Here is a 20,668-nt window from a genome sequence, read left to right on the forward strand (position 1 = left end):
TTGAAATTGAGTGCTGTGGGTCCACATTTTCTTTATGAAGTGGAGAAAATCCACTCTTGGATATGCTGGCAAATAAGTTGAATGACTGCAGAGTCAATCATGAGCAATGCAGATGGGAGGAAAAAACCTGACCAGGATCAGAGTGGAAACTGGGTTAGGTGTAGATAGCTTATTTTTAACCGAGCCCAATGAGCTTTAAAAGCCCAGTGCAGATAAGCCCCAAAGAGTACCATCAAGACCAGGGGTAGTCAAACTGCGGCCTTCCAGATGTCCATGGACTACAATTCCCAGGAGCCCCTGCCAGCGAATGCTGGCAGGGGCTCCTTGGAATTGTAGTCCATGGACATCTGGAGGGCCGCAGTTTGACTACCCCTGATCAAGACTAACACCAGTCATCAGTCACTTCTTCAGAAGTAGCAAGGATGTGAATCCGTCTGTCATATTCCCGGGCTGATGGATTTCCACTCTGTACGGCTAAATGTGGTTCCTCCATGAGGACAGATCCAGATGGGTGGCTGTGTGAGACAGTCTTGTTAATTTACCGTATGTGACCCATTATTATTTATTTTGTCATTATGCCTGTTGTCAGCCTTCTTTGTCCCGCTATCCAAAGCAACAAAAGCAGAGAGAAGGGCTCAAACTCTACGCTAAATATTAGTTGTGATACACAGCACTGGAAAAAAAAAACCCTAACATCTTTGGGGTCTAATGGGACTAAACTGTGAACTAGAACATAAGCTCATAAGAGAAGCCATTCTGGATAAGGCAATGGCCTATTCAGTCCAACACTCTGTGTCACACAGTGGCCAAAACCCATGTTCCATTGGGAGGTCCACCAGCAGGGCCAGAACTCAAGAAGTTCTCCCACTGTTGCCCTCCAAGCACCAAGAAGACCGAGCATCACTGCTCCAGACATAAGAACATAAGAGAAGCCACATCAGATCAGGCCTATCCATTCCAACACTCTGTGTCATACAATGGACAAAACCCAGGTGCCATCAAAGGGGTCCACCAGCAGGGTCATAAAAAAAGCCATGTTGGATCAGGCCAATAGCCCAACCAATCCAATTCTCTGTATCAGTGGCCAAAAACCGGGGGCCATCAGGAAGTCAACCAGAAACATTCCCTCTGTGGCTGTCCAAGCACCAAGAATACAGAGCATCACTGCCCTGGATAGACTGATCTGTCTATAACTTATGGCTGATAGCCACTGATATACCTCCTCTCCATATATTTATCCAATCTCCTCTTGAAGCTGTCTATGCTTATAACTGCCAACCCCTTCCTGGGGTATTAAATTCCACCTGTTAATGACTCTTTGGGCGAAGACGTACTTCCTTTGATATGTTCTAAACCTACTGCTCATTAATGTCCGGGCGCCCACAAGTCGCTGGTTGGACTAGGAAGTTCCGGGTTGAAATCCAGATGGGGCATGAACTCAGTTGGCTCCCCAGATGCCATACAGGGAAGAAAACTTAACTTGCCATAACCTGCAGAGTTATACAAGGATGACTATGAGAACACGTATCCAGTCCTCTGATCATTCCAAAGCACCACATATTTGCCAGTCATTAATGCTTCCGGCGGTCTTACCCTTAACTGTGTGTTGGGATGCACGGCCATTCAGCTGAATGCAAGATTGTATTTCGGGGGCACCCACATTGGACTTGAGAATTAAAGAAACGAGAAAAGTACCATCTCCTGTTCAAGTCAATGCAAATTGCTCTGGTCCCAATTGGTGTCTCATGGGGGTGGGTGGGGGAGCCATCCTGTGCTGGTCATTACGTCCCGTGAACTCCCTTTCCCCTTCCTACTGCATTCTCACATCCATGCAGGAAAGGTGTGGAACCAAGGGAGGGACACCGGGGGGGGGGGGGGTGGAGGACTGGGACAATGCCCCTTTCTTCACTCCCATCCAGTCTCAGGGAGGTGCTTCTAACCTCTGGGATGCTGGTTTGGGCTTCTCCCCATGGTGTGAATCGAATGCAAGGCCCCCCTCAATTGTGCTCTGCAATGGATGCTGGTTAGAGCCCCTAATAGGCAGTTTGGGCCACTTAGAAAAGAGGAGAGGAGGAGGCTGCTGGCCGCAGTTCTGGGTGAGAGCAACTGCCCTCCCTGTAGGGTTGCCAGTCTCCAGGTAGGGCCTGGAGACTTCCTGGAATTACAACTGATCACCAGGCGGTAAAGATCAGTTCCCCTGGAGGCTTCCTTGATGGGTGGTCTCTAGGGCATAGTTCCCATCTGAAACCCCTCCCCTCTCCATACCCTGTCCTCCCCAAGCCCCACCCCCATATCTCAAGGAATTTCCTGACCTGGAGCTGGCAACCCTACCTCCCAGGGGGGAAACCGCGAAGTGAAACAGCTTTCTCAGAGTGGATGGGGAAGAAACGGAACTGGCCGTCGATGGAAAGGGGGCTGTCTTTTGATGACACGGTCAATGGGCTTCAACTGAGAATTGTGTTGATTTTCTAACAAAAACACCCAAAAACTGTTGCAAAGTTGAAGGGGTGGGGAAAGGGATAGGACTGCCTCCGGTCCTCCTGCACCCAATCCCAGGAGAGTCGCTGACAGCACGGATAGTTCAACGAATAAGGAGGCCCCTCTTGCTGCGACAGTCCCCGGGGGCAAGACACCGGACCCTCCCCGAGCGGATAAGGGCGGACCAACGGGGCGGGAGAAAAAGAGACAAGTTTGTTCCCACTCCGGCGAGATTCCTGGAGGCCCGAGAGCAAGTCCCACCCTTGATGCAGCTTCCGAAATAACACTGAGATTGTTCTTGCCCCGGGGGGGCTCCGAGCCCCAGGGGAGCCATTAAAGCAGCATGACGGAGGCGAACCAGAAACGGCCCCCTCTGTCGGTTAACGGACGATAACGATGATATGTCAAGATGAAGGCAGAGCGGGAGTCGGAGGGCGAGGGAGCTCCACCTCCACGTTTGGGGATCCCTCCACGGGAGACATCCCTCGAATCCTTGAGGCCTTGTTGCTTGTCTGTGTCCGTAGGGTTGGCGAGCGAGCCGGAGAGAAGTCGAGAATGGTTCGGACGGCTCAGCTCGACGGCCAATCAGAAACTTGCACTTGGTAAAGAGGATGTTCTGGACTGAGGCACGGCTTGGTTTTTTTTTTTTTCCCTTCCTTTCTCTCTTTCTTGCAATCCCTCCCAGGGAGTCCCCTGGAAAGGCGGTTCTCAGCTGTCTATGCTCATGAGGGTTATAACTTGTTCAAGTTTGTAGGCCAGTTTTTGCTTGCCAGCCTGGTCGTCTTGATCGAGGGCACCGAGGATCTGCAGAAGAAGAAGATCTGGTTTTTATACCCTGCTTTTCAGTGCCTGAAGGAGTCTCCAAGTGGCTTATAATTGCATGCCCTTCCTCTACATACAGTGACAATAAGAAAAACACAGGGCGGTCTCAGATAACTCAAACCAAGAAGAAAAGACCTATCATTATAGCATTAAAACAAAAGTAGTAATATAAATTGGACTCGGATCTCCGTGCTATTATGAGCTGTTGGCCCTTTTATATTACTACTTTTGAGGTTGTGGAAGAAACACTGTTTCAGATTTATTGCATTTAAAAGAAAAGAGGACTTGCCACTGAGGAAAAGATAATTGGCTGACGTCCTTGGAATGAAATAAACTAAAAGTAAACTCAAGAAAGGACATTGTTTAAAAACATTCTTGATTATTGTTTAATTGTTTAATGCTATAAGGATAGGTCTTTTCTTCTTGGTTTGACTTCCTCTACAAACAACAGACACCCTGAGAGGAGGTGAGGCTGAGAGAGCTTCTGACAGAACCTCTCGGTCAGAATAGCAGAACGACCCCAAGGTCACCCGGCTGGCTGCATGTGGAGGAGCGGGGAATCAATCCCGGCTCACCAGATTAGAAGCTGTCAGTCTTAACCACCACACCATGCTGGCTCTCAACACCATATTGGCTCTCACTTAAAAGTTTGTTGGTCTTAAAGGTGTCACTGGACTAAACATGTTTTCGACTCCTGGAGGTATTTTGCACGGAGCCAAATAAAACGGTTTAAAAATCAACCAGTTTAGACCGCTGTATTATACTACAATCGATGTTCTGCAATCAATATAGTCTGTTGAAAAACTACACTGCAATGCTTTCTGCAAAGAACAATTCATAGCCCTGACCCCTGTAGTTTCTATTAGAAACTCAGTGACATGCTTTGTTCTTTAATGCAGTCGCTAATCTGCATAACCAAGGAGCTTCGCTGCATGACTAATAGTGCGCCCAAGAGAGGCAGGAGAGAAATGAATCCGTGAAAAGCTTATTTCAGAAACAACGCAGAAAAGACGCTTAAAGCACCGAAGAAGCAGTTCACCATGCAGAGCAAAATCAGTTTTCCGGAGTAAATTCCCTCTCCTGTGCAAAGATCAGAAAAAACATGATGTATTTAGGGAGTTTTCATCAGGTTTCCATCATGCAGAAGAGGCCCTGGCAAATGTTATTCTGCAAACATCTGAGTTTCTGCAGTTCCACTGTGCATTGCTTGCACACTTTCAAGTGTATTTTCAGAACCCTCAGGGCCAGACACCTGCCCTTTTGGGGAAAAAGACTCAGGGGAAGGTGCAACACCTTTCTAATGGCTAAATGCTCAACAAGGTGTGAATAATTTACAAGGCGTATTTGTTTAAGGCCGTGTAGGTGACATAAGGCACTCCACTGACTGCTCTCCCCCTCGAGCGATTGCCGAAACTCGTAATGTAGCTGGGGCCACAGGCAAGGGACGCCTCAAAGGTCAAGCTACAGCATATAAAATCTGTCTGTAAAGAAATATATTTATACCACAATGTAATCAAAAACGCAGGGCCCGAATATCAGGCTACAATAAAATCTGTCAAGAATCAGTTTTACAGAAGCTATCACAAATCCCTCTTACAAAGTTGATGATAAATCCCAAATAACCTCAAAGGGTTTCTACAGTAAGCAATAGTACATGGTTTTGACCTTTACGGCTATTTGAGGTCTGGATCTGGCATATTTGAGCCATCGCTTGCCTACCTAAACCCTCTGGAGAGCACTCCGCTCTTTGAATACCAAGAGTTTGGTAGTCCCTGGCTCATAAGGAAGTCTGCCTGGCCTCAACCAGGGCCAGGGCTTTTTTGGTCCTGGCCCCCTCCTGGTGGAACGAGCTCCCAGAAGATCTCAAGGCCCTGACAGAGATGGCTCAGTTTCGCGGGGTTTGTAAGTTGGAGCTCTTCCTCCAGACGCAGCTGGAAACTACACCATACATAACAACTCAGACCAAACAATGTTATCTCATACACTGTGTGGTTTGGAGTTTGTTTATACTGCAAGCCTATTTAGGCCCGACGTTTTTAATTACGTTACTGTGTACACCAGGGGTAGTCAAACTGGGCCCTCCAGATGTCCATGGACTACAATTCCCAGGAGCCCCTGCCAGCGAATGCTGGCAGGGGCTCCTGGGAATTGTAGTCCATGGACATCTGGAGGGCCGCAGTTTGACTACCCCTGTGTACAACAAATATTTTTTCTTTTGATATGGACTTTATTTGCTGTTGCTTGAACTTGGAGGCATTCCCCTTACGTTTCCGGTTGAGTTTGTTTTCCTTTTCTCCTTTGCCGAAGCCAAGGCGGCCAAGCGAGCCCCTTGGCCCGTCCAGACTCACCTCTTCACTGTACTTGCCCACGTAGGAGTAGATTTCGGAGAGCGCACTCATCGTGTTGAATTCATTCATGTGCAGGCGAGATTGCTCAGCCAGGTAGGCGTTCATGTCCTGGTCGCTGATCGCTGGCATCTTGCCGATATCTGAATAGTACCTGGGATGGGATCAGAGGGACATGATGAGTTAAGAAGACCAATGTCCGGTAGGAGTCGGGAGTAATTCTTACCAAAAACGGATTTCTGAAAGGAAATTTGGAGAAGGGAAAAGACTTAGAGGCTGCAGAGTTCAGGCAAGTGTTATGGGGGGGGGGGGGGAGGCGGAACTGGGGTTGAGAATGTTCTATAGAATCATAGAATCATAGAGTTGGAAGGGGCCATACAGGCCATCTAGTCCAACCCCCTGCTCAACGCAGGATAGAATCATAGAATCATAGAGTTGGAAGGGGCCATACAGGCCATCTAGTCCAACCCCCTGCTCAACGCAGGATAGAATCATAGAATCATAGAGTTGGAAGGGGCCATACAGGCCATCTAGTCCAACCCCCTGCTCAACGCAGGATAGAATCATAGAATCATAGAGTTGGAAGGGGCCATACAGGCCATCTAGTCCAACCCCCTGCTCAACGCAGGATAGAATCATAGAATCATAGAGTTGGAAGGGGCCATAGAGGCCATCTAGTCCAACCCCCTGCTCAATGCAGGATCAGCCCTAAGCATCCTAAAGCATCCAAGAAAAGTGTGCATCCAACCTTTGCTTGAAGACTGCCAGTGAGGGGGAGCTCACCACCTCCTTAGGCAGCCTATTCCACTGCTGAACTACTCTGACTGTGAAAAAAAAATTACTGATAAGAGTTTTGGGCTCAACAATAGGAAGAACTTCCTGACAGAGCAGATCTTCCGATGTTCCTCTAACAGCAATGCCGGTTTGGGGAATTTAAGCAGGTCAAGAGAGGGAGGCCTGCTGGATCTTTTAGCTCTCATGGCACTTTGTTCATGAACATCTGGAGGACCACAGGTGGACTACCCCTGCAGCAGAAGACAGCTTCATGTGATTATGTATTCGTGCATTGTGCAGCACATTGGACTAGATGCCCCTTGGGGGGCCCTCCATCTCTATACTTCTTCCTCTTCTCCAACTTCAGCAAGAGACTGTAAGGACATCCTTCTGGCCTAGACGCCTCCCCGTGACCTTAAGTGCCCCCACCGTAGTATCACTGCGGCACCCAGGTTTGCACACCAGGCGCTGTCTCTTTAAGGTGGATGCTATTCCGGATCCCCTCCCTCCCTCCCTCTCCCCCTCCCACCCACTATGGCAGGCCTTAGAGGACAAGATTTGCGGAAGGTAATCAGTCACTGTCACCCGCAGCTGTGCTCCGCTGTCAACTGGTTAATTAGACGCCGTCATTTACATTTTTAATTTCTGCAATTTGACATTTTGCGAGCGCACACACCCGCGTACCCTGACACGTTAAAAAAAAAAAAACAACCCCCAAAAAACCAGCCCATCACCAAAGCTGCCCGTGATTTTATAATTAGGGAGGCAGAAAGAGAAGCAGCCAAAATAGCTGACAGGTGTCTTGTTGATGGTGCCGTGGCCACCTGCGGAGCGCCGGAGGGCCCCCCCCTTCTGTGGCAGAAAAAGTGGAAAAGAGCGAGAGAGAGGCGGAGAAGGCAGGGATCGCCTGGGAAATTTCTGGCTTTCGATGCAAAGAAAAGACACGGATGAGAGCAGCTGTACATTGAGTGAAGGGGTCCCTCCACCGTACGTGGCTCAGCCAAGAGAAACAGGCTAGTGGCCCTCGGCCCCAGAGACATTCGGCTGGCCTTGGCTCCTGCCTGGTGGAACGAGCTCCCAGAAAACAGCAGGGCCATGTCCCCTGTCGGCGCTCGCTGAGTTGCACAAGGCTTGTAAAATGGAGCTCTTCCACCAGGCCTACAGTCGAGGCCAAGGAAACACTAAGGCCCATTCCGCACATGTAGGATAATGCACTTTCAATGTGCTTTGGCGCCTGGATTTTCCTGCGAGGAACAGGAACGTCTACTTCTAAAGTGCTTTGAAAGTGCATTATCCTACATTGCCTGCTTTTCCAACTCAACCACTCATCCCACTGATGAATGGTTAGAAGTTCATTCACAGCAGGCAGGGAGTCGAGCCGGGGAACAGCTGGGATGGGGTCCTGGGCTCTGAGAACCCCCCTCGCCCCGTCAGAGGAGCCTACAGAAAGAAATCTGTGCTCTCCATGAATGTTCCATCCTCGCCTTCCTGCTGAGCTGGAAAGGGAGCCGGGTGGGGGCATGGCCCCCGTTGGAAACTGAATCGTGACGTTGCTAAGGGAGAAGGGGATGACAAGCCGCAACAGCCCAGCCTGGCGTTGCCAGCTTGGACCGGCTGGGAGCTGCGGAGGTCCTTCTGGGTATTTGGAGTCCTGACTGCACGCCCAGCCAGAGGATTTGGAGGTTCTTTCACGAGAGACAAACACGTTGGGCGGTGTTGGCCAGGCCCGGTTGGGTTCCCTCGCTGCGTTTCCTGGAGCCGTGGTGACAGATTAGCTTGAACGGCTGCCAGTTTTGAACGGCACCCTGGCTCTTCCACGCTCTGCCCCGGAGTCACAGCTGCTCACCCGAAAACTTCATTTTGGAGGCACGGCAGGAAGGACGACCCCACAGCTCTTTGTCTCGTGGACACAGCCGGGTGTTGTGATGGAGCATGCACATTGTGTTGCTTTCTGCTGATTCAGTGCTGGCTAGTCTTACTGGTAGAGGTTCTGCCAGGGTCTCAGGCTGAGGTCTTTCTCATTGCCTAATCTACGGTTCTTTAACTGCCGGAGATTGAATCCGGGACCTTCTAGCATGCTAAGCAGAGGCTCTTCCACTGAGCCAGGGTCTCAGGCTGAGGGTTTTCCTCTCCTCTCCTGCCTGGTCCTTCTAACTGGAGATGTCGGGGATTGAACCTGGGACCTTCTGCCTGCCAAGCAGAGGCTCTGCCACTGAGCCAGGGTCTCAGGTGAAGGTCTTTCCCATCTCCTCCTGCTTGGTCCTTTTAACTGGAGATGCCGGGGATTGAACCTGGGACCTTCTGCCTGCCAAGCAGAGGCTCTTCCACTGAGCCAGGGTCTCAGGCTGAGGGTTTTCCTCTCCTCTCCTGCCTGGTCCTTCTAACTGGAGATGTCGGGGATTGAACCTGGGGACTTCTGAGCCACAGCCCCTCCCTGGAATGGGACTCTCACATGTCTTGTACGGAACCAGACCTTTGGTCCATCAAAGTCAGTATTGTCGACTCTGACTGGCAACAGCTCTCTGGGATCTCAGGCAGAAGTCTTTCCCAGCACCTCCTGCCAGATCCTTTAACTGGAGATGCCCGGGATTGAACCTGGGACCTTCTGCATGCCAAGCAGGGGCTTTCCCACTGAGCCACAGCCCCTTCCCATGGCTCTCCACGGTCTCAGGCAGAGGCCATTTCTTTTAGGCATATTGCTGCAGCCTTTTGGTGGCTAGCTCCGCCTCCAGAAGCTGCCATTTTGCAGCAGCCATGTTTGCGGGGTGCTTGCCATGCCATGTCACAATTCCAAAGGTACTTGGAGGATCGAAAAGGCCAGGGGGCCCAGCGCTTGAGCGACTGAGTGCCGAACTATTTGCGACTGCCGTGCGGGACACAAGGTGTTTGGTCAGCTTGAGACAGACGCCATTCGCTGCTGCTGTCCCTCCGGGTCGCTTCTCTTTCCCGACACCTCTCCCCTGTCACAGCCCAGAAGCCTTCCAGTGGCCTGGTGACAGCCAGAAAGAGATGGTGCCTGTGAAGCACTCAAGACATCCGGCACGGATGCCGAACGGGGACGGAATGACAGTTTAATTTGCCGAGTCCTGGCTCTCTGGTTCCTGTTCACATCGGAGGCGCTGAGACACCTCTATTACTCCCGGCCTGTCATCCCTCTGCCGAGCGAGGGGCTGGGGACAGGAGGCCGACCTGACAGATCAGGCGTCTGCTCTCGTCTAATTGACTCTCCCTTCTCCTCCTCTCTCGCACGGTGGCTCCTGAAGGCAGACATAGTGATGCATGCAGCAGAATCCCTCTGATCTAGGTCGGCGTGTAGGATGTAATGGAATCACAGAGTTGGAAGGAGCTGGACAGGCCATCTAGTCCCACCTCCTGCTCAGGGCAGAATCCGCCTCCAGCATCCAGGAGAAGGATCTGTTCAGCCACTGCTTGAAGACGGCCAGTGAGGGGAGCTCCCCACCTCCTTAGGCAGCCCATTCCGCTGCTGAACTAGACTCCAGGAATCCTAGAGTGGGAAGGGGCCATGAAGGCCATCTAGTCCCACCCCCTTTGCTGGGATCAGCCTCAAGCATCCAGGATAAGGATCTGTCCAGCTGCTGCTTGAAGACCGCCAGTGAGGGGAGCTCCCCACCTCCTTAGGCCACCCCACTCCCGAACTACTCTGGCTATGGAAATTTTCCCCCCTGATATCTAGCTGGTACTTCTACACAGTTTAAAGCCATTACTGCAGGTCCGAGCAAAAGGCTTTCAAGGCAAGTGAGAAGCAGTGGTGGTTGGCCATGGCTTTCATCTCTAGAGTCTTCCTGGGAGGTTTTCTTTTCATGTACTGACCCTGCTTAGTTTCGAAGCTCTAACAAGATCAAGATAGACCACGTCTGTGTGGGTAAAGTCCTGTTAAATTGTAGAGGACTTAGGGTGACCAAGAGCAAGGACCTTTCATGGCAGTTGATGGCCATTGCCTTGCTCGGCAGTGTCTTCCTTGGTGCTCTCTCATCCAAGTACTGATCCTGTTTAGCTTCCAACCTATGGTGAACCCAGCAAGGGAATTTCAAGGCATGTCAGAAGTAGTGGTTGTTGGTCATGGCCTTCTTCCACAGAGCCTTCCTTGGTGGTCTCTCATCCAAGTACTGACCCTTCTTAGCTTTCTCATGGCGACCCCAGCAAGGGGCTTTCAAGGCAAATGAGAAGCAGAGATGGTTGGCCATGGCTTTCCTCTGCAGAGTCTTCCTGGGTGGGTCCCTGTTCACATACTGAGCCTTGCTCAGCTTCCAAGATCTAACAAGACCAGGATAGATGATGCCTGTGTGGGTAAAGAGCTGTCAAATCACAGCCAGCTTAGGGTGACCAACAGCAAGGGGCTTTCAAGGCAAGCGAGAAGAAGCAGCCTTCCTCTGCACAACCTTCCTTGGTGGTCTCCCATCCAAGTACTGACCTTGCTTAGATTCCAGCTTATAGCCAAGGCAAGTGAGAAGCAGGGCTGGCTTGTTATCGCCTTCCTCTGCAGAACCTTCCTTGGTGGTCTCCCATTATCAGCTTCTAGTTTGTGACCTCAGCAAGGGGCTTTCAAGGCAGGTGAGAAGCAGAGGCGCTTGGCCGTTGCCTTTCTCTGCAGCGTCCTCTTTGGTGGTTCCCCAATTCAAGTCCTGACCCTGCTTAGCTCCCGAGACCAAACAAGATCAGGCTGCACCACGATGCCCTCCCTGCTGCTCACATCCATCCTCCTGTTTAAATATAGAACTTGCTATAAACATGACGGTGGATTTGCAAAAAAAACAAAACCCACGAGAGATCCGATGCAGCCCCCTTCATGTCAAACAGCAACTTGTGCTGACAACATAAGCATGCCAAATCGCTACCTGCCAAAGCTGAGATCCCTGATTTTAAAAAAAATTCACATTCGCACTGATACTCAAGTCAGACCGTCAGCTCTACGTTTGGAAATTCCTGGGGATTCTGGAGGCAGAGCCAAAAGAGGGTCGGGTTCGGGGAGGGGAGGGACTTAAGTGGGATGCAATACCCCAGAGCCCACTTCCTGAAGTGGCCATTTCCTGCAGGGGAACAAGTCTGTCGGCCGGAGATCAGCTCTAATTCCAGGCGATAACCATCCACCCCACCCCCCTGACTCTGGATTCAAGGCTGTTTTCATTTTTTTTAAAACGCTGCAGTGATCTCTTAGATCAGGGGTAGTCAACCGGTGGTCCTCCAGATGTCCATGGACTACAATTCCCATGAGCCCCTGCCGGCGTTTGCCGGCAGGGGCTCATGGGAATTGTAGTCCATGGACATCTGGAGGACCACCGGTTGACTACCCCTGTCTTAGATAATCTAGCTTATGAAAACAGGTGTTAAGTTTATATCCGTCCGAGAAACACATCGATAAACCTATCTCCATTGGAGCTCCTTCCTCCCCCTCCTGGGCCGATTGTCATCGCTCACGGTGTCCTTAACGCATTTATCTTCTGTGGATCAGTGAAGCAGGACGGCAAATGCAGTTGGCTTGTGAGCTTCACAGGAAGCGAACAAAACCGGAGGGAGGTGAGAGCGGGGAGCCGTTTGGGAGTTATCAAACCGATCGATGCGGCCGCAATAACCAATTCGCCGGCTTTCGCGTCTGACGCCTCGGAGCGATTCCGAAGCTGATTTTATGGTGCGCCGATGGCAGGGCTCCTAATGTGCACGAAGCTGCTTTACACAGGATCAGACCATCGGTCCAACCCAGCTAGTATTGTCTGCTCAGACTGGTGTGGCTCTCCAGGGTCACAGGCAGTGCTCTTTCACATCACCTGCAGCCTGATCCTTTTTCAACTAAAGATGTCGGGGATTGAACCAGGAACTTCCTGCATGCCAAGCAAGATGCTCTTCCATTGAGCCACAATCCCACTTCATGGCTCTCCATAGCTCTACATGGCTGACCAGGGTCTCAGGCAGAGGTCTCCTTTTTCAACTAGAGATGTCGGGGATTGAACCAGGAACCTTCTGCATGCCAAGCAAGATGCTCTTCCATTGAGCCACAATCCCACTTCATGGCTCTCCATAGCTCTCCATGGCTGACCAGGGTCTCAGGCAGAGGTCTCCTTTTTCAACTAGAGATGTCGGGGATTGAACCAGGAACTTCCTGCATGCCAAACAAGATGCTCTTCCATTGAGCCACAATCCCACTTCATGGCTCTCCATGGCTCTCCATGGCTGTCCAGGGTCTCAGCCAGAGGTCTCCTTTTTCAACTAGAGATGTCGGGGATTGAACCAGGAACCTTCTGCATGCCAAGCAAGATGCTCTTCCACTGAGCCATGGCTCCTCCCCTTTGAAATCAGGGGCTCCTGATTTGCCTCATCACGTGGCGGTGGAAAGTGTCATCCAGGCACAGTCGACATGGGCTTTTTGGGCGGGAGGAGAGCAGAGGTGGCTTGCCATTGGCTGCTTCTGCATAGCAACCTTGGACTTCCTTGACGATCTGTCCTCCAGACATCGACCAAAGCCAACGCTACAGCACTTCCAAGATCTGACGAGGGCAGGGAAGTCCCATCCTGCTTAGCAAAGCATTTGTTAAACCATTGATACCAGCACTTGTCTAGGTCCAAAGGAAGGGCCTACAAGAAAGAGGACTCATTCCCAATGCCAACAGCCCCGTGAAAGTATCAAAGCTTCTGACAGCTCCTTCTAGGAAGCTGTGGGGCTGCCATGGTAGTCTTGCCTGGAAATTTGCTTCCTCCCCACACTTACTTGTCATCATCCCGAGAGATAGAAGAGCAACTTCATTGTTGGCCCTCCCTGTTCTGTTCTGAGACCTTCCAGGGTGGTCCATGCTTTTGCTCCGGCACGGAAATCATTGTCTCACCAAGGACTGTTGTTGTGGTGGTGGTTGTGTTGTTGCTGCTGCTGCCCCCAGTTGGGAAGCCCGCTCGTTAATAATTGTTTAGCATATGAAAAGCCGGTAATGAGTCCATGTGCTGCTGCCGCCACAATTATAAGAATGGCATAATGAGGCAACGGCCTGCATTGCTCAGGTGCAGAGTGCTCCCGAGTGCTCTTTGGCTCTCCAGATGCCTGGGAGATGCTTGATTGAAGGCAAACAGGTGGACCCTTTGCTCGTGTGTCTGAAGTGGCATCGAGCCACTTCTGATTTATGGTGTCCCATGAGTTAATGACCTCCAAAATGTCCTGTTGTTCACAGCCTTGTTTCAGGTCTGGCCTACATAAGAAAAGACCTGCTGGATCAGACCAGGGTTCCATCTAGTCCAACATCTTATCTCACAGAGTGGCCAACCAGTTCCTCTGGAGGTCCAGCAATAGGGCAGAGAGGCTGAGGCCTTCCTAAGAACATCAGGAGAGCCCTGCTGGATCAGACCATGGTCCGTCTAGTCCAGCATCCTGCCTTACACAGTGGCCAACCAGTTCTTCTGGAAGGTCAGCAAAAGGCAGAGAGGCTGAGGCCTTCATAAGAACATCAGCCCTGCTGGGTCAGACCAGTGGTCCATCTAGTCCAGCATCCCAACTCACACACAGTGGCCGGCCAGTTTCTCTGGAGGGCCAACCACAGGGCATAAAGGCTGAGGCCTTCATCTGAGGTTGCCTCCTAGGCCTTGGGCTTCAGATGCTTAGTGCTTCTGTTTATTCCTGTGCCCATCACCGCACCCTCTGACTGCGAATTCCATTATTTTAATCACTCCCCGTGTGAAGAAGTATTTCCTTTTGCCCGCCCTGAACCTACTGCCCACCAGCTTCCTTGGATGGCCTTGCGCTCTAGTCTTTCGGCAGAGGGTCGAAGGCTGGCATCCCTGTTAAATCTGCATTGTCTCTTTGCTTCTCTGCAGTGTGTCTGCATGTCCACATCTGAACATGAAAGACAAGTCGATAACATTACATGAGAAATACAAGGCCGTGGGCCGTTTCCAGGGCTCTGCGCTGGAGAAGTGGCCCAGCCAGGATGAGGGGGACTCTCCCAACTCCTTCCTCAAGGAGCAACAAAGGGCTGCCAGAAACCTGAACAACCCTTCGAAACGGAAATCCAGTTGCAAGGTGGATCCTCGAACCGTGGAAGGACAAGGAGAACATTCCGAACCAAAGGCTGCCTATATTTATCTGAAGAGGGACTCCGTTCCAAATGAAAAGCCGGCCCTTTCAGTCAAGGGGTCTTCTCTGTTCAGCAGCTAATTAAAAGTGAGCCTGTGAAGGGAGTGCAAGGCATAATTAAAAATGTGCTGAGTGGCACTCATCCGTTCAACCGTGCTTTTGATGCGGACGATACCCATCTCGTTGGTTTCCGTGTCAGGGATTTGGAGGCCGAGGAGAATTCGCTGGGAGATGGTGAAGCGCCCCCCCCACACCCGATGACGCCTCCTCCATAGGTTTGTCAGCCTACAAGTGGGGCCTGAGAGCCTGCGCAGGGCAGGATCAGCCTCGAGCACCCAGGAGACGTCTCTGTCCAGCCGCTGCTGGAAGGACCACCAAGCAAGGTGAGTTCCCCGCTTCTTTAGCAAGCCGACTCCACTGCTGAACTACTCGGACTGTGAACATCCCCGAAATCTAGCCAGGATTGTTCTTCTTATAATTGTTGCCCTATTCTGAATGATTTTAAACCATTTTTGTGAGCTGTATCAAGTTATGGTGAATAAGGTATGGGGTAGTGTTGGATGAAAAGTGGTGCAGCAATGGTGAAGTTGTTATCTAAACTAAGAAGCATATTCTCTTAGAAGAAGAAGAAGAAGAAGAAGAAGAAGAAGAAGAAGAAGAAGAGTTGGTTCTTATATGCTGCTTTTCCCTACCCGAAGGAGGCTCAAAGCGGCTTACAGTCGCCTTCCCATTCCTCTCCCCACAACAGACACCCTGTGGGGTGGGTGAGGCTGAGAGAGCCCTGATATCACTGCCCGGTCAGAACAGTTTTATCAGTGCCGTGGCGAGCCCAAGGTCACCCAGCTGGCTGCATGTGGGGGAGTGCAGAATCGAATCCAGCATGGCAGATTAGAAGTCCACACTCCTAATCACTACACCAAACTGGCTCTTATGCCTGGGAAGATCATAATTAACATTACAATAGAAGGCAGATTATTTTATTTTACTTATAATTCTTATTTTAGGCTACCCCTCCCGGCCTGCCGGCCCGCGGCGACTAACAGTTAAAAACAATACAATAAAAATGCATAACCCACCCCCACTGTACAAGTTCCAACAATGATAGCAACTCCCCTTGCCCCCCTCCCAACCTGCCTACACTCCAGGGATGATGTTATTAGAGGGGAGGACTTTCAGGGGAAGGGCAAGATCTCCTGTCAGCCTGGCCTCAACCAAAAGCCTTGCAGATGAGATCTGTCTGATGTTAGGATTAAGTATTTGGGGATATATAACAGAGATATAGATCCTGAAGGCCAGATCCTGAAGATGAAACTCAGATACTTTGGCCACCTCATGAGAAGGAAGGACTCCCTGGAGAAGAGCCTAATGCTGGGAGCGATCGAGGGCAAAAGAAGAAGGGGACGACAGAGAATGAGGTGGCTGGATGGAGTCACTGAAGCAGTAGGAGCAAACTTAAATGGACTCCGGGGAATGGTAGAGGACAGGAAGGCCTGGAGGATCATTGTCCAGGGGGTCGCGATGGGTCGGACACGACTTCACAACTAACAACAACTATGATTTAACCAATGGTGTGCACTGGCAGCAGGAAGATCTATGGTTCACAGTTGTATACAGCTGGGGTTACGGAGGGGTTTGTGGGTTCAGTTCCGAGTCTTGTGCCACAGTGCTGAGATCGCAAGAAAGAGGAGAGTGAGCTCCCAGTGTGCTTGACTTCCTTCGAAGTCACAGACTCACCATGGACCAGGGGACCAGACAAAATCCGCAGCAGCTTCTGAATTCTCAAGAGCAAGCTCTGGCCAAGGCAAGTATTAACCATGTCCCAGCTTGCAATTTCAGCCTCCACGTGGATTTATAGGATCTGTTGCCTTCCCGATATCAAGGCTTTGTTTTCAGGCTCCCTTCCCCTAGCCCCTAGGTACAAATTTGCCATAAAAATAGGACAGGACCCCAACGTCTTTGTCCTCAAGCTTTGTTTGTGTGTGAGCTTTGAATGTCTTCCAACGTTTTCCCCAAATCAATCTCCTTGAGTGTGTCACTGTTATTTAAGAAGGGTTTCTCCCAGGGAAAAGCCCCCGTAAAATTGGTAGAAAAGACCTTGCGTTACCCGGCCTCTTGCTATACTGATAACCCCCCAAGATTCCCTTTGAGGGATCCATTACAGGCAACGATGGGGTGTGTGATGCAACCTGCGGGAAAACCGGCACAGGCATGTCGAGTAGCAGTGGGGAGAGCGGCAGGTGCATGATTCCTGCCAGGCGGGACGTCCCTCCTTGGAGCTTTTCATCCTGTGAGGGAGGGGAGGCTGAGAGAGTCCCAATATTACTGAAGAAGAAGAAGAGTTGTTTTTTATATCCTGCTTTTCCCTACCCGAAGGAGGCTCAAAGCAGCTTACAGTCGCCTTCCCTTTCCTCTCCCCACAACAGACACCCTGTGGGGTGGGTGAGGCTGAGAGAGCGCTGAGATCACTGCCTGGTCAGAACAGTTTTATCAGTGCTGTGACTAGCCCAAGGTCACCCAGCTGGCTGCATGTGGGGGAGCGCAGAATCGAACCCGGCATACCAGATTAGAAGTCCGCACTCCTAACCACTACACCAAACTGGCTCTCTGAAGACGGAAGTTGAACCATGTGCTATTCTGCCTCCAGGGAAATTCCATTGGCGTTTTTGCAATGGCAGAGCCTACGGCCGGCGTGCTTCCTTCCGCCTCTATTTGCAACTGAGCATCTGGTCTTTTCGAGGAGACGAGAGGAGCGCTTGATCTCCTTTGCAGCCCGGTGCGCATTTCAATCACCGGCTTTGGCCTGACGGCCTGTGCTTTCCGGGTTTTGTGCTCGCCTCCCACTGTACTTCCTCATGCGTCCTCCTTTGCGCCACCCTCACCCATGCTGGTGGCGTGGAAATGTTTTATTGCTTGTGACAAATGCAATTAAGCTGTGCTGATGAAGTTCTGAGGAGTGTGGAAGATTTGGCAGTATGGGGGGAAAGCAAAGGTCAGCCGGAGCGCCTTGGCTCTTCACTTGGCTGCAGCGGTGCATGTTAACAAGACGATCCCTTGCATCAAAAGCCACCAGGAGATGCAGGCTCAGAGAGGCGCCGTTGATGCAGAAGAGGCCTTCGAATGTGGGGAGGGAGAAAAGGGTTCAGTCCGAGGATGCTGCGTCTAAACTGTCGTCTTTCACACGGGTCCGGATACAGAGCTCCTCTGCTGAAACCAAAGGGGCGTGGGCAGCTTTGGATCTCCCCTGCTCTGATCTCGCACGAGAGACCCACTGAGAAGGGATCCATGAATAAAAGATGTCGAAAGATGTACCAGCCCGGCTGAGAGTGACGGGGGTCATGAGGCCGGGTCTGCAGTAACCTAACTGCTTAATGGTTTAAACAGTGGCCATGTGCATATGCCCTGTCCATGTACCCCAGTCACACCTCCGTTAGGCTTTTCCAGGCGTCAGGAGGCACCTGTGGACTTCATACCATTTGATCATCGACCCACGAATAATGCAGCAGCTGAGCTCTCATTATTATTGCGGGATTAAAAATGGTACGTGTGCTGGATTTTGGTCTTTGACTGCCTTTACATAAATCATAGAGTCGGAAGGGCCCTCCTGGGTCATCTAGTCCAACTCCCTGCACTATGCAGGACACTCACATCCCAATCACTCATCCACTCTAACCTGCCACCCCCTTGAGCCTTCACAGAATCAGCCTCTCCGTCAGATGGCTCTCCAGCCTCTATTTAAAAATCTCCAAAGATGGGGAACCCACCACCTCCCGAGGAAGCCTGTTCCACTGAGGAACCGCTCTGTCAGGAACTTCTTCCGGAGGTTTAGATGGAATTTCTTTTGAGTTAATTTCATCCCATTGGAGCTGGTCCGTCCCTCCGGTTCTTAGTATAGTGCTGTTAGAAGGTATATTCCTGTCTTGATTGGATGCCCTTTGCCGATTACTGCAGAGGAGCCTTCTTCTTGCATTCTTAGATCCCGCCAGATCCCTCTTGTCCTTGGCTTTCAGGATCAAGGGTCATTCCCGCAACCAGCATCAAAGGTATAGCCATAGCAAAGACAGCACCAACCCCGGGCTTGATTTGTTGCATTACAAATCCTCTGATTGTTTCCCCCCCCCTCCTCCCCTGCTTGTAAACAGCACTTTGTGTGTTCCCTTTATGGGTTTGGGCAGGCTCATTTGTCAGTGGGAGGAGACGGAAGCCAGCTAAAGACTTCGGTGCCGCAGTCAATATTAAAGGCAATTCTTCTCCCCGCTACCGCCGCCGGGTTCCGATTTGACCAGACAATTATTTTTAGGAGGGGACGGAGACCTCAATTGCGGCAAAGGTGGTTTCTTAGCAACCGCGATGCCCCTCCGGAGCTACCTTGCTTAATTACGCCCTACTTTTTTTGTATCAGACCTAAGTTTTTCTCCGGGAAGAGAGGGGAAACACGCCGCTTGCGAGCCCTGGGAGATCGGCTCGAGGTTCACCGCAGAGCTTGCAAAACCGAGGCGAGAGGCATTAGCTGGGTCTGCAGGGGTATCCGAAGGCCAGCTTGGTGGAAAATGTCGGCGAGTCACAGAGCAATTCTAGCAACCCCGCAGGATTCTCGAGGCCAGAGACATGTTGAATCCGTGGGTTCGAAGGAAGCCACGACTACTGGGAGCTCGGTCAGCTCTTTATCGTGGCCTCAGCATGATGTTACAAGAGGCAAAACTGAACGGAGGAACCCTATGGCGAACATGGAGTTACCCGGCTACCATAGAGTCACCTGGCGATTCCTAGAGCTACCCGTTGTCACATCCTAGACCTAGTAAGTTAGATCTCCCCCCACCCTCCCTGCCGCTCTGATCGCAGGGGGTGGGAATAATGAGAGCTTCTACCATGTTGGGATGGTTTTTAAAGTCTTTTAATGGGTATTTTAATGGGGATAAGACTATTGTGACCCGCCACGAGCCTACGGGGAGTGGCGGGAAATAAATATAAATAATAATAATAATAATAATAATAGTAGTAGTAGTAGTAATAATAATAATAGTAATAGTAGTAATAATAATAGTAATAGTAATGGTAATGGTAATAATAATAATAATAATAATAATAATAATAATAATAATAATAATAATAATAATAATAATAATCCAAATTCTGAGAGATTACTAGTGCAACCTTAGTGGGAGGTCTGGCAACCATAACTTCCCCTGCTGGTTAGGATTCAAACTCGTGACTCTGAAGGACAGACTGGCTGACCAGCTTCTTTTCTGATTAAGGTCTGCATCAGCTACATCGGCCTTTCTCCCCGCTCTGCTGAATCGCATTTGTTCCTCGGGAGGAATGAGAACGGGAATTGGCCTCAGCGCTTCCGTCTAATTAATGAGCCTCCAGATGCAAAAAGAAGCTGAACTGAATGACTCAGGTGAACTTGGGCAAAGGCATGGGCAGAAGAACAGAGCGGAGGAAAAAACGGAGCCTGAGGGGCAGAGAGCATCTGGGTCAGTATCCTGCTCCCACGCGATTCTGACAACCCCATAAGAGACCTTCAAAAGAATGGCACTGCTGTACTCGGCCCACCAGTGAGAGGTATTCAGCAAAATATGGCTCTGAAGATAGAGGCGCCATAGAATCATAGAGTTGGGAGGGGCCTCCTAGGTCATCTAGTCCAACCCCCTGCACTGTGCAGGACACTCACAACCCTCTCGCTCATCCAATGTAACCTACCACCCCCTTGAGCCTTCACAGAATCAGCCACTCCGTCAGATGGCTATTGAGCCTCTGGTTAAAAATCTCCAAAGATGGAGAACCCACCACCTCCCGAGGAAGCCTGTTCCACTGAGAAACCGCTCTGATTGTCAGGAACTTCTTCTGGATGTTTAGACAGAATTTCTTCTGAATTAAGGGGAGGGGAGGCTGAGAGAGCCCTGATATTACTGAAGAAGCAGAGTTCTTTCCTCTACTCAGAGGAGTCTCAAAGCGGCTTCCATTCGCCTTGCCTTTCCTCTCCCCACAACAGACACCCTGTGAGGTGGGTGAGGCTGAGAAAGCCCTGATATTCCTGCTCGGTCAGAACAGCTTCATCAGTGCCGTGGCGAGCCCAAGGTCACCCAGCTGGCTGCATGTGGGGCAATGCGGAATCAAACCCGACTCGCCAGATTAAAAGTCTGCACTCCTAACCACCACACGAAGCTTGCTGAGAGAG

At 50.8% G+C, this 20,668-nt stretch overlaps 1 protein-coding gene across 1 annotated transcript in view; it reads right to left on the bottom strand.

Annotated features, from left to right (window-relative positions):
• Nucleotides 1-342: 342 nt before the first annotated feature.
• The window catches only part of PLXNA4 (plexin A4), a 472,781-nt gene continuing 452,455 nt past the window's right edge, over nucleotides 343-20,668 (bottom strand). Inside the window, exons 31-32 of the mRNA XM_077340351.1 lie at nucleotides 5,649-5,799; nucleotides 343-3,282 (exon numbers count right to left, since the gene is read on the bottom strand). Of these exons, the coding sequence (XP_077196466.1) occupies nucleotides 3,187-3,282; nucleotides 5,649-5,799 (247 nt within the window). The 3' untranslated portion in view covers nucleotides 343-3,186. The remainder of the gene's footprint in view (nucleotides 3,283-5,648; nucleotides 5,800-20,668) is intronic.

Source organism: Paroedura picta, chromosome 5, assembly GCF_049243985.1.
Source record: "Paroedura picta isolate Pp20150507F chromosome 5, Ppicta_v3.0, whole genome shotgun sequence".
NCBI lineage: Eukaryota > Metazoa > Chordata > Lepidosauria > Squamata > Gekkonidae > Paroedura > Paroedura picta.